Raw genomic sequence first — 14,669 nt, forward strand, 5'->3', positions numbered from 1 at the left:
AAAGTTTTAGTGATCTGGATAGACTGTCAGCCGCAACATTCCCTTAAGCCAAAGCCTAATCCAGAGCAAAGCTTTCTCTTCAGTTCTATAAAAGCTGAGAGCTATCGGGAACCTGTAGTAGAAAAGAAGCTAGCAGAGTTTGGCTCATGAGATTTAAGGAAGGAAGCCATCTCCATAACATAAAAATGCAAGGTGAAACAGCAAATATTGATGTACAAGCTCAGCAATTTATCCAGAAGACATAGCTAAGATAATTGATGAAGGTGGCTACACTGAACAATACAAAATTCAATGTAGCTAAAACAGACTTCTATAGGAAGAAGATGCCATCTAGGACTGTCATAGCTAGAGAGAAGTCAATGTCTGGCTTCAAAGCTTCAAAGGACAGGCTGACTCTTGTTAGGGATTAATGCAGTTTGTGGCTTTACATTGAAGCCAGTGCTCATTTACCATTCGAAAAAATCCTAGGCCCTTAAGAGTTACAGTAACTCGGCCGGGCACGGTGGCTCACAGCTGTAATCCCAGCACTTTCAGAGGCCGAGGCAGGCAGATCACCTGAGGTCAGGAGTTCGAGACCAGCCTGGCCAACATGGAGAAACTCTGTCTCTACTAAAAATACAAAATTAGCCGGGCATGGTGGCGCATGCCTGTAATCCCAGCTACTCAGGAGGCTGAGGCAGGAGAATCGCTTGAACCTGGGAGGTGGAGGTTGCGGTGAGCCAAGATTGCGCCATTGCGCTCCAGCCTGGGCAACAAGGGCAAAACTCCATCTCAAAAAAAAAAGAATTATGGTAACTCTGCTCTGCCTAAATTTTACAAGCAGAACAACAAAGTCTGGATGGCAACACATCTGTTTACAGGATGTCACTGAAAATTTTAATCCCACTGTTGAGATCTACTACTCAGAAAAGAAATACTTCTTTCAAAATATTCCTGCTCATTGACAGTGCACCTAAGTCACCCAAAATCTCTGATGGAGATGTACAAGGAGATTAATGATGTTATTTTCACGTCTGCTAACACAGCATCCATTCTGTAGCCCATGGATAGAGGAGTAATTTTGACTTCCAAGTCTGATCATTTAAGAAAACACATTTCATAAGGCCATAGCTGCCACAGATAGTTATTCCTCTGATGAATCTGGGCAAAATAGATTGAAAACCTTCTGAAAAGGACTCACCATTCTAGATGCCATTAAGAACATGTGTGATTCATGGGAGGAGGTCAAAATACCAACATTCACAGGAGTTTGGAAGAAGCAGATTCCAGCCCTCATGGATGACTTTTAGAGGTTCCAGACATCAGTGAAGGAAATAACTACAGATGTGGTGAAAAGAGCAAGAGAACTACTAGAATTAGAAGTGGAGACTGAATTGCTGCAATCACATGATAAATTTGATTGGATGAGGTGTTGTATCTCATGGGTAAGCAAAAAAAAAAATGGTTTCTTGAAATGGAATCTACTCGTGGTGAAGATGTTAAGAACATTGTTGAAAAAACAAGAAAATATTTAGAATATTACATACACTAAGGTGATAGGGCAGAGGCAGGGTTTGAGAGGATTGACTCCAGTTTTGAAAGGAATTCTACTGTGGGTAAAATGTTACCAAACAGCATCATTATGCTATGGAGAACCGTCTTTTGTGAAAGGAGGAGTTAGTGTGGCAAACTTTATTGATGTCTCACTTTAAGAAATTGCCACAGCCATTCCAACCTTCAGCAGCCACCACGCTGCTCAGTCAGCAGCTTATCCACATCGAGGCAAGACCCTCCCAACTATCAACAAGAATATGACTCATGAAGGTGAAGATGATCGTTAGCATTTTTTGGCAATAAAGCATTTTTAAATTATGGTATGTATTTTTTTTAGACACATACTGTTGCACACTTAACAGACTACAGTATAATGTAAACATAATGTATATGCACTGGAAGACCAAAAAAATTGTGTGACTTGCTTTATTTTGATATTTTTTTTTTATGTGGTCTCAAACTGAACCTGCACTTTTTCCAAGGTATGCCTGTATTCTGTTTCTTAGAGGAACTCCACATATTTGTATAAGATTGGCTCCACCCTATTCTCACTGTGTGTGACTATGCTGGTCATGAATGTGTTCATACCCACTATGTGTCTATAAGACAAAACCTATTCTGACTTGTCTTTTCCCATGCTTTTTCATCTTTCTACTCTAGGCTAAGAGTAGAGGTAGATCTTGGAGAAGAGGAATCTGACAACATTTTAATGTAGTTGTCTTTTTCTTTTACAAAGGAAGGAAATCCCATCTCAAGAGGTCCTTTCTTTTTCTGTGTTTTGCTTTCTCCATCATTTCTTGGACAGCCCTCTGCCTGTCCAAAATCTCCCATTGCCATCCTAAGTCTCCCATTGCCACCCTAAGTCTCCAAGACCTGCTGTGCCCTCATAATTCTCAAATTCCAAATTTGTGTCCCACATTCTCATTCACTTCAAAAATTCTGTTCTTTGGCTGGGCATGGTGGTGCATGTGCCTGTAATCCCAGCTCTTTGGGAGGCCAAGACAGGAGGATCACTTGAGCCCAGGAGGTCGAGGCTGCAGTGAGCTATGATGGTGCCACTACACTCCAGCCTGGGCAACAGAGCAAGACCCTGCCTCAAACAAATAAATAATAATAATAATTCTATTTTTAAAATATTTATTGTTAGGAAAGCAGTCTGCCTAAGCCATATTATTATGCCACGAAGATCATGTTGCATTTCTGCTGATTATCACCTTTGTTTTCTTCTAGGCTCATTTGACTTCTTCGCACCTCCTCCCTCTCACTTCAGCTTTTTGGGTGTTGAAAACTTCTAAACTTTCCTGTTTTTCCTTATCTTATTTATAATGACACCCTTTGTTGTGTTATATGGATACAGCTGTCTATTTTTTTCTTATTTTCACACAGCCCAGCATGTTTTGGGAGTCCCTGGCAGACAGTTTTATTTACTTCTAGATATTAAAACTGACATCGGATAAGACTGGGTTGCTAGGTGTATATGATTAAACATCATCTACCCCCGAGATCAGAAGAGGAGAAATAGCGACAGATTCTTACCTTTTGTAGAGGAACGGTAGTGGGAGCACAGCTCCTTCTTTTTACTCCATATCTCATAGATTGAACCTTGCAAAGGAAATTTTTTTATTATGTAAAGATAGTTGTAATTGTTATTTACCATTTATGGTAAATCAGGCTTACCATTTATGTCTGATTACTGTTCAGGGTAACAATAGTAGCTCTTTAACAACACCCTAAGCCATTGAAATCAATACCTGGAGGGAGAGAAAATATAGTATTGAGATACTGCGGTAGGGTGGCTGATTAGAGTGACAGAACGCCAAGGCAACTACAGTTGTCTTCTAGTAAAATTATGTCCTACTGTGTTTATAATCAAGTAAAAGTGTAAGTACATTTTGTAAGCTATGTTTACTTTCCGCATATTATCTGTTTACATAGGTTCTGTTAAATATTATTTACTGTGGTTATCAACACAACATTTAAAAACCAGAATTGCATACACTTGTACTATCAGTGTTTGTACTGTCTTGGAGGTTAATAGATAAAAAACATTTTAATAGTTTAAAGAACATCATTATCATTTGTATTTTTATTTTAACAGAAGGGGACGAACTGGTAGTTCCTGAAACATCAGATAATAGTCGGAAACAAATGGTTAGAAATATTAACAATAAGCGGCGTTATTCCTTCAGAGTCCCAGAAGAGGAAAGGATGCAGCAGAGGAGGTAGATACTTAACCTGTACTATCATCCATGCATGCTTGTACCATCTGAAGGACTACTTGGTGATGATACTATATTTGATTTGGAAGGAAAATTGGGTATCTGAAAATCTCATTCATCTGTGGTATCAAAAACTGCAATAATGAATGTAACTTCCCAGTGTCATTTTAATTAATATTCTCAAAATTGTGAGTATGCACTGGATTAAAGTACCATATTTTTATTCACTTCATTCACTTCTCTATGTATATGGAATAGTCATATTTTTGGATCATGTACCTTTCTACAATATAAGCATAGGACATAGCTGTGCATACAGTAAACCTGTATATGTCTAAGAAGTTCAGACTAACTACTCTCTTCATGAGCAAACAGAAGTAGGATTGTAGTATTTACAGTTACATATAAGACCGTTTCTGAAGTGTTAGCAATCATTTTTAAAGAGATACATAAAATGTTCAGAATTATATGTAAAACAAAGTAGAGCTTCTTTGATGTCTTAAGTATTTAAAAAGACCCTCTACTGTTCTACCTAAAATCATAAGATCTTTTTTTTAAAATTTAAAACAAAATATTCTAAGGAAGTACATTTTTAATTGAGTATATTCTGTTACTCTGTATTATTATTAATGTGATTTAACAGTTGTATTTTTATTAAGAAAATTAAGCTTAATTTTTTTCATAAGCTACGTAAATTAACTGTGGAAAAATATCTAAACAGATGCTTTGTCTTACAGGGAAATGCTACGAGATCCAGAAATGAGAAATAAATTAATTTCTAATCCAACTAATTTTAACCACATAGCACACATGGGTCCTGGAGATGGAATACAGATCCTGAAAGACCTGCCCATGGTAAGAGGAATTAAGAGTGAATGTAAAAAAGGGCGGGTGTGGGGGGAATATAAATACATAGGCTTAAATATATGCGTAGACTTCAAAGGATATGTGAATGTAATGAGGAAATGTTTCTCTCAGTATACCACAATATGTCTAAGATATATGATGACATATCTGATGAACAAAACATAAAATTTAGACATCTGTCAAAAGCCAAACAAATCAGGTTCCTACTTAGTTCCATATTGGAGAATTTCTCTCATGCCTAGTTTACTATTGGTAGTGGAAGAAACTACCAAATTTGGAGAGGTTCTATACCAGATTTGGAATGTGGTTACCAAATCACTAAAATTTCACTACGTGTTAGCAAATTAATACAGATATTTGCCCTACTCTTTTTTTTTTTTTTTTTTCTTCCTAGAGAACCACATTATCTTGGTCATTAATGGTCACATCTCTCCGATAGTTGTGAAATTAAATCTTTTTCCTTTGCCCAGTTACAAACATGTTACCTGATCAGTTGTACATGAAAACGTATAACATAGGCCAGGTGTGGTGGCTCATGCCTGTAATCCCAGCACTTTGGGAGGCCAAGGCATGAGGATTGCTGAGGCCAGGAGTTCAAGACCAGCCCAGGCAACATAAGCAAAACCGCATCTCTTTTTTTTCTTTTTTTTTTTCTTTTTTTGAGATGGAGTCTCGCTCTATCACCCAGGCTGGAGTGCAATGGTGTGATCTCGGCTCACTGCAACCTCTGCCTCCCAGGTTCAAGTGATTCTCCTGCTTTAGCCTCCTGAGTAGCTGGGATTACAGGCACCCACCACCATGCCCAGCTAATTTTGTATTTTTAGTAGAGATGGGGTTTCACAATGTTGGTCAGGCTGGTCTCGAACCGTGACCTTGTGATCCGCCCACCTCGGCCTCTGAAAGTGCTGGGATTACAGGCGTGAGCCACCAAGCCTGACCAAGACCCCATTTCTATAAAAACATTGCTGGGCATGGTAATGTGTGCCTGTAGTCCTAGTTACTTGGGAGGCTAAGGTGGGAGGATTACTTGAGCCCAGGAGTTTGAGGCTGTGGGGAGCTATGATGGCCGTTGCATTGGGCAACTGAGCAAGACCCTATCTCAAAAAAAGAAAAAAAGGTACAACATTGGAGAACTATTCGGTTTTAACAATATGAAGATTAGGGTCTCAGACTGGTCATGTTTAAATTAAGAATATTAGTGGAATTAGCCAGGCTCTGTACATTTCAGTACCATAGTTCTCTCAGCATACTATTAAAACTTTAAAAATGACCCTTTTGATTGGTAGTGATAGTTGCTAAATTTTGCACAGAATTTTAAGTATAATTCATATTTCATGGCCATTTGGGAGATGATTTGTGAATCTTGACCCAAATTGCTCTCTAAGGAAATCTGTCTTAATTAACCACATTATCAACACTACAGTGATAGAAGATATAAACATCTATCACTGACAGAGAAATTGGTTGATAATATAGTTCGGTGTGCAGTCAAGTTTCTTTAAATTTAAACAAACAACTTTTAAAGGGAGGTTTGCATTTATTTCATGGGAAGAAAAAATACTTGCATTCAAGTCTGAGTTCTTCATTGTAAATATCTCAGTTCATCAGTTGGCTCTGCTTGCTTATGAATGAATGTGACATTCTTATTACCATTACCAATAATATCAAAATATCATTATATATTCATAGTAATATACTTTTCTTTGTGGAGTTCAAACCAACCTCATTAATCACTTATGTTTTTGGAATAGGGTTAGCTGTGCTGAGTAAATATTTAAAAAGTGCAAAAACTAGATTACAGCTTATCTTGATATAGTATTTTTAAAAATTTTTAGGTCGAGCACATTAAATATTAAAACTGTTATACTTTTCTATCATGTTTAAAAGCTATACTATTTTTTTTTCAACCTTTTCCTGGGAGTGAGATCTCAGATTTCTCTCCATTCTTTTCCCATTAGGAACATTTGCTTAAAGTCCTGAGTCTGGTTTTCCTTTAACCTCAGAAGTAAACATAACATAACTATAGAGTCCAAAGCCTGTTGTTTTTCCTTATGGAAGGTGGGATGTCAGCCACAAAATACCTTAAAGAATTTTTTAAATTGTGATAAACAATTGAAATGTGAATATATTTATGACTTACATTTGGTAAGTCAAGTGCTGTGTAGTATTTTAAACTTTTTAAATTGAGTCAGTAGTTTTTTCAATACATAATGTGTAGTTAGCATTATGTAGGGATAGCAGGATACAAATTTCAAATATGTAAGTTGCAAAGCAAAGCATCAGCAAATATAATATTATTTCAGTAGTTACAAGGTTTTAATAGATATTCTTTTAAAATTTAAATTTCTTACACCTTTGTTTCATTTTACACAGAAAAGAATGTTTTTATCTCATACATTCCAACAATGTAGCTAGAAGTAGTATAGAAAATGTTTGTAGACATTCTATTCTAGCCCACGTATTACAGTGTTTAACAGAATGTTACTCTGCTTGGTATCCTTCTGCCGTCAGGTGAAAAATCAGTTTGCTAATGTTCCAGAGTTCTTTCAGACCTTCATATCCAATAAGACTATGCACCTTGATGCCAAAATGTCAGATTTCAAGCATTGTAAGAACTTTTTTTATCAGAGATCCCTCCTCACTCTACATTTTCTTCCCTCTTCCTTCTACCACTTTAAAAAAAAAAAAGAGATAAAAGAAAAAGAAAAAATCTGTATCTTATTTTTTGTTCAAAATAAGGTCTATATTGACAAGCAAAACAAGTGAAGATAGCATTTTCCACAGAATCATTAGACCGCTTGATTTTTAGTGTTTGTTGTCACCTGATTTTGTTAACACATGATAATCGTTCTTTTTGGCATTAACACAAGTGACTTTTTGCCCTCTCATTGCAATTCAATTTTTAATGTGCCTTTCATTGCTTTAATGTTTTCTTATCACGTAAGTGCTTTTGTATTTCCAGGACAAGAAGCTGGTGTAAATTTTTGAAACCTGTTTCTTCACCTGTACATGTAGTATGCATCAAAGATTTTATCTGTCTGAATTCCTGTTCTTCACAACCAGATTTTATTTTCACATGACTTTTTTCTATTTCACTACCAAAGGACATATAACCTGGGGCTTTTTTATAGGCATCCATTTAATCATCTAACAAATATTTATTGAGCACTTACTTTGTGCCCAGAACCATCTTTATCTCAGAGTAGACAGTAGTAAATACAATAATATGCATGTCTGAAAATAATAATAATATGCATGCCTGTACTTGTGTATGTATCTATTGAAAAGCTTGTGATATTTTAATGTATTCTCAGATGTTAATATGTTCTTTCCATTGAAATGGAATTATTACAAACTGTCACATAAAATAAAGATGAATTAAATTTATCTAATGTTAACATATATGAGTTTTTAAATAGCAAAGCCACATGTTGTCATCTATTCAAAGAGCATGTGTCCCAGACATTTTTATATTTTAATTTATTCAAATCAGTATTGCTTTCCTGTGAAATACTTATAAGCTTAGAAAGTTTATTGTATATCTTTAGAAATTTAATTCTGTTGCTTTTGTGCAAGATGTTCTTGAAACAGAATTGTTTGCTTTTTGAATATGGAAGGAGCAGTGAGGCTAAGGGAGTCATATTCTTGTATCAGATGCAAACCTTTATTTGTATCTAAGTGAGCCAAGACAATATAAGCATTAATATAAGATGGTGTGTGTGGCTTATAAATAGATGCTATATTCATTTTCTTGAATTTTTTAAAGTAATTTACCGTTTTAATACATGGTTGCTATTTGTAATAACAAATTTTTCTCTAATTTGGATGCAAGAATAATACTTTACCTCTAGAAGATTTATTTTTAGCACATTACATTTCTCCTAGCTTTTTATCCATTACTAAAATTGTTAATAAAAGTATATTTTCGAGCTTAGTGACATCCTGGAGCTTTAAGATGTAATTTTGCTTCTTAAAGTCAAAGTTTCATGTACGTCAGTACAACCTCAGAAGGTACTGATTTTATTCATATATCTAGAATAAAAACAAGACCTTACAGAGGAGCCTTTCTTTTAAGCCTAGGTAATTTATGCAATCTTTTTACAAAGGAGGTTCATCTCAGCTCATGGGAATGTGAATGCCATGCTGGATTCAGTTAGCACTCTCTCCAACACGCCATTCACCCTGTGCCTCTAATGAAGGGATCATGTTTTCTGGAAACATAACTGTTCTTCAAGAACTGAATCTTGAAAATTCCCATTAGAGAAGGTGACTGGCTACTGAATGATAGTTCCTGCATATTCAGAAGTAGTTCTTTTATCTTTAAAATTAGTCCTTGGATTCAAAAGCTTTTTTCTATATCTTTGATATTACATTATTTCATTTTTAAAAAATATACCTGAACATTGAAGGGAAGATTTTTACCTTGTTAAGAAAACAAACATGTTCTTTTTGGGTGTCTAACTGGAGATAAGCTTGGGCTGCTTAAAGGTAAACCAATAATTAGTATATTCCATGGTTAACTGTTATAAGGAAATAAAATCAGTAAAAACAAACACATTATCAGGGAATGGTTTTACATGGTTTTAGATTTCTAAAGAAACAGTTTCATAACACATCTATTTAGAAGCTGTTGTAGGCTCACTTGTTCATTTTCTTGCTTGTTTCTTGCTTTTTCTATCCTTAATGTTTTTGATAGCTTTTTGCCATATTTTGATTGTGTTATTACATAAGAAAATACTGAACTAAATTCTGAAAGTCTTGTATCTCTGAAAGTCCAATTTCTCCGTACTTATTTTAATTAAAGAATAATTTTATAAAAAAGAATGATCTTTTGCAAATCAGCTATTTAAGTAACTGGCAAGAGTATTACAAAATTTAACTTTCTAAGACCTAGAAGTATTTCATTAAGGATTCAGCTCTGATATAAGATACTATTCCATTTGTTCTATGTGCATGTTGTGTGAAATGTGAATCCATTTTCATCACCTTATTGCCTTTTTTCATCTTTCTTTTGTTTTTGATAGCCAGGTTTCCCTTATCCATCCCCTCATCATCACTCCGGTCTGATCTCCTCTCCGATCAACTTTGAACACATCTATCACATGACTGTTAATTCTGCTGAAAAATTTCTCTCTCCTGATTCCATAAACCCTGAATATTCCCCGTCTCTACGCTCTGTCCCTGGTACACCAAGCTTTATGACTCTGAGGGTATGAACAGCTGAGTCAGGTGTTAACTTTCACTAACCATGTATGGATTTCCTTTTGCCTGGCTTAATAAGTAACACCGCTGAGATGGTGCCATCTTGTGAACCTTTTCCTTTGGCCTGTTTCTCTTCTGGCAAACTTCTCCTCTTCCTCTTCCTCCATTTATCTTCCTCTTCTTTCCCATTTCTATTTTGTTTCTTCTTTTGAGGAAGAAGATGGAGGAATAGGGAAGATTTCAATTTTCATTTTTGAAACACAGTATTAAAGATTTATCTATGTTTAATAAAAGATTTTCCCATCATAAGAGATAGCTCTCTATTCTGTTAAAACAAACAGCAAAGGGCTCCTAGAATTTCTGAATTTTTTAGCTCCTTACCCTATAACCAGTTCAATTCAGTGAAATGTTTTATATTTAGTGAGGTTAAAGTCTGTGGTAGAACCCATCCACAGACCTATCTACAATAAACCCCTTTTTGAAAAGCTTAAAAATCTCCAAAGTGAAAAGTTAAAAAATTAATATTAATGAGTAACAAAAATTCCAAAAATATGTTAGATTTTACTAATCTTTGAGTTACTGAAATGCATGTAATTCCAACCAGGATCCAAGGTGAGAAAACCAAAGAAAGAGGAAAATTTAAAAAGCATGCTGTATTCTGAAAGATTGTGGCAGCTACTGTTGGTCTCTTCCATTCAGCTTGTATCTTTGCTACTAGTGGCTTTGCAGTAGGATGGAGAGCTGGTGTCCATTAAAGCTGAATATTCATATGTCCATCAAGTGGTGTATGCTTACAATAACTTCAAGGGAACATTTTCTGAAGTTAGTTTTGCAGGTAATAAAATGTTTGAATTGTATCATGCAAACCACTTCCCATAATGTCCCATAACTTACAACAATAGTAGATCAATTTTTGTATTTATATATGTAGAAATTTTCCAATTAGAAAATTAGCTATAGGATGGGAAGTTTATTTTTTGTTGTTTGTATTATAAAATTATTCTAAATTATAATGTTTTAAATGTTATTGACATTTAAATTATTATATCACTTAAATATCTTATCTGACAAAATTAAATTAACCACGATAAAATAAGCCTGAGTTTGCTTAGACTGCAGGGAGTGGATTCCAGAGGAATTTTGTATATGTTAATCAGGAACTTTTCACTGGGCATGATGGCTCATACATGTAATCCCAGCACTTTGGAAGGCTTGAGGCAGGAGGATCACTTGAGCCTAGGAGTTTGAGACAAGCCTGGGCAACCATAGCGAGACCCCATTTCTACAAAAAATAAAAATAAAAAAATTAGCTGGATGTGGTGGCACATGCCTGTGGTCCCAGCTACTTGGGAGGCTGAGGGGAGAAGATCACTTGCGCCTGGGAGGTCGAAGTTGCAGAGAGCCGTGATTGCAGCACTGCACTCCAGCTTAGGTGATAGAGAAAGGCTCTGTCTCAAAATAATAATAATAATAATAACTTTTCATATAAAAGACCATGGAAATGTTGCTTTAGTTAGTCATCTATAACTAGAAATACTGTACCATCAAATGAAAGTCTTACCCTAATCTTATACATATTTGTACCTTGAAAGGACCAGAGGCTTAGGTTTCTTGTCACTTTATATTGAAGTTTATTTAACTCCAGCTGACTGAATGATAAACTTTTTTTTAACAAAACTTTTTTTTGTCATTCCTTTATTACTTCAGCCTAAGTAATAAAGTTACTAAGTTGTTACTAAGTTTCAGATATATTTTGTAGCCTTAATTTTTGCTATTTATTCTAGGATAGGTTTGTTTTATAGGAAAGGACAGCATCAATGTATCTTAAGGTTTACAGAAAAACAATAAAAAAATGTATAGCCTGAAACGGATATTCCCATCTCCTTTGAGCTTTTCTTTGCTGCATTGTTCACACGTTGCTTGCGTCTTACAGGGTTGCTCTTGTATATGTGTCTGTTGCATTGCTAGCATTGACTATTTCCATTTTAATTTTTTTATTTTCTTAGAGGAAAAAAAGCATTTGCTTTAAATAACGCACCAAGAATTACATGGACTTTGCAAATTTGATAGATGAACCAAATTCATGTAGATGGCATGTAGATGGCAGCAGTTAAATTTGGGGCCAACTAGTTGCCAACTTTCAGTATGTGCGATTCTTCAAAATGTATGCTTTGGAGCTTTTCAAGTGGTATTAATGCATGTTTTCCTGAGTGCTGGCTTTGGCCCTTTTTTAGTTGTTTTGCCATAACCTTTTCTCAGGCATTTCAGGTGCATGTAGGAAAGCTCAGTGCTGCAAACTTTCTCTGAGCTCTAACCTCTCCTTGAAGTGAGTTTCACAACTGCATGGCAACTGGGAACTCAGTTTCCAGTTCTAGACTTTTATTATAACTAAAAAATATTTTTTAGCCACATTAGTACATTTCTTTATTACTAGTTTCTTTTAACCTCAAAAGCCTTAAGTATCTGTGCTGATTTCATTGTATTCTGTGTTAAATTATTTAATCTATGTCATATTATAGCAAAGAAGATAGTCATCTTTTAAGTGTTTGCATAAAATATTACTTTGTATCTTTAAAACACACACAGGCCTGTAACTTCAAATCAATATTAACTAAACACTGTTTTACAGAAAGGATCATATTTTGAAATTACATTGCCAACTGAATTAATCTCAATACTCAAATTAGAAAATTGGGATTGCAGATATAATCTATTCATTTTCCATTTATTTATTCAGCAAATATCTTTCAGCACCTAACTATTTTAGGTGCTGGAGAGTTTAGTGTTGTTGTAATAGCAGTCAGTATAAGAAATTATAAGATGACTAAAGAACTGAGGCTAGGGAACCATATGCTTACTTATAACCAGGACAAACTGAACTGTCAGCCCAAAAGCTGAGGACCCTGAGGTGGTGAGTGTGGAGGAGGGTGTGCCTACCAACAGTGTTCCCCTGGGTTTCTATCTTTAAAGGGCAAGTATGAGGACATTTAGTAAAATATGTAAAATGTAGTTTAAGCATTTAGGCCTGTTCTCTTGCTGAAACTTGTAAAACCATTTAGGTAAGATAGATTTCTATTAACATTAAATAGCATAAGTCATGAATAAACATAAGTCATACCACAAAGTTTATCAATGTATGGCAGGTATGTGGATAAATTTCTCTAATGTATTTTCTATGTTAAGCTACTAGAAGAAAGAGTAATATTTCCTGAGCTTGAAATGATGAGAAAAGATTGTGTTTTTGAAACAGTAAAATTAGGCAGACAGTCGTAACATTTTTAAAAAATACACTAGTTAGCTTGGTGTTCTATTGCATTTGAAAGCAGCATGATACAGTATCATCAACTCTTAAATTATGTTGGAAGAAAAGATAGGGAGGAAACACATCAAACTGTTATTAGTATCTGGTGAATTCACAGGCGACTTTTTTGGTCTCTTATGAGTTCATTATTTATTCTACAGTTCATGAGTATTACCTTTATAATCAGAAAAAAAGCAAACAATTTTAATGAACTAGTTAGCACTGAGAGAACACCAGGTTAATAAATATATCTTCCAGTCACATTTTGTTATGTCTTAGTGGCTATGACTATCTGTGTGATTTTCTGATGATGTAGAAAAGATAAAGGATTACCCTATAGTAATGGTAGCCTATAGCATTCTATGAAGAGAACATCTCTTTTCAAAGGAAAGTTGCATGTTATAGTTTAACTTGGAATTAAACTATTTGGCTTTACTTAACAAATTGATCCTTTGGAAAAGTCACAAAACTTGAATTTTTTACTGCTTTTAATGTGTGATTTTTTTTTCATTGCATTTCCATTATAGAGTTAAGGTATTGTTTAACACATGTAAAATTTGTGATCCCCCCACCACCAAGCAGAATTGCTAGGGGGTTGTTGTTGTTGTTGTTGAGATGGAGTCTCGCTCTGTCGCCCAGGCCAGAGTGCAGTGGCGCGATCTTGGCTCCTCCAGCAACCTCCACCTCCCAGGTTCAAGCAATTCTCCTGCCTCAGCCTCCCGAGTAGCTGGGACTACAGACTTGTGCCACCACGCCCAGCTAATTTTTTGTATTTTTAGTAGAGGCAGGGTTTCACCATATTAGCCAGGCTGGTCTCGAACTCCTGACCTTGTGATCTGCCCACCTCAGTCTCCCAAAGTGCTGGGATTACAGGCCTTAGCCACTGTGTCTGGCCAGAATCACTGTTTTGATGTGACTAAAAGGAAATTTGAAAGTGATATTGCAGATGGCTGTATGAGGTTGTTATTAGAACAGAGGAAAGAAAGGCACATAGTTGGACTGGGCTACATGCTTTCTTTTTGCTAGTATAATTAGCTTCATCCTCAGACAAGCCCCAGGAGGCAGTAATTATCCTCATAATACAGCTGAGGGAACTGGGGCACAGAGTTTGGCAACCCCAAGCCCTGCCCTCAGTCAGCTGTGCAGCACAGATGTGAGTAGTGGGCCAAATCCCTCCATAGCCTGTGCTCACAGCCGCCATGCTGCCTTTATGGCACACCCTCACAAACAGCCAATGAAGGAGAGGCTGGCTGCCAATAGGCTAGTAAGATTACCATCATTTTTGTAGCTATGAAAAAAAAATCAATAAGGAGTAGATAAATCTTCTAAGTAAATATATATAAATCTGTTTATAAATTATAAGAAATCAAATCCAGACCATTTGCATCAGAAGATGCTTACATGAGGCTAGGATTATGTCAACAAATGGAGAAAAGCCTTATGAGTGTTAAAAGAGATGTTAATAACATGGTATATGTAATTTGCCTTCTCCAGGTTTTATAAAGAATATTAAAATATTTTTCCCTCCTCTGGACATTGGTCAGCCC

The 14,669-nt window shown here is 35.6% G+C and overlaps 1 protein-coding gene across 16 annotated transcripts in view; it reads left to right on the forward strand.

The window, feature by feature from the left end:
* Positions 1-14,669, forward strand: part of CDC42BPA (CDC42 binding protein kinase alpha) — a 331,875-nt gene that overhangs the window by 301,135 nt on the left and 16,071 nt on the right. For 15 of the 16 annotated variants that reach the window (XM_054519266.2, XM_024248084.3, XM_024248085.3 and 12 more), the window contains 2 exons: positions 3,632-3,755; positions 4,490-4,607. In XM_054519266.2, the coding sequence (XP_054375241.1) occupies positions 3,632-3,755; positions 4,490-4,607 (242 nt within the window). Of the gene's footprint in view, positions 1-3,631; positions 3,756-4,489; positions 4,608-9,643; positions 9,830-14,669 lie in introns of all 16 variants that reach the window. The other variant, XM_054519311.2, reaches the window with a different exon arrangement.

Source organism: Pongo abelii, chromosome 1 (assembly GCF_028885655.2).
Source record: "Pongo abelii isolate AG06213 chromosome 1, NHGRI_mPonAbe1-v2.0_pri, whole genome shotgun sequence".
Taxonomy (NCBI): Eukaryota; Metazoa; Chordata; class Mammalia; order Primates; family Hominidae; genus Pongo; species Pongo abelii.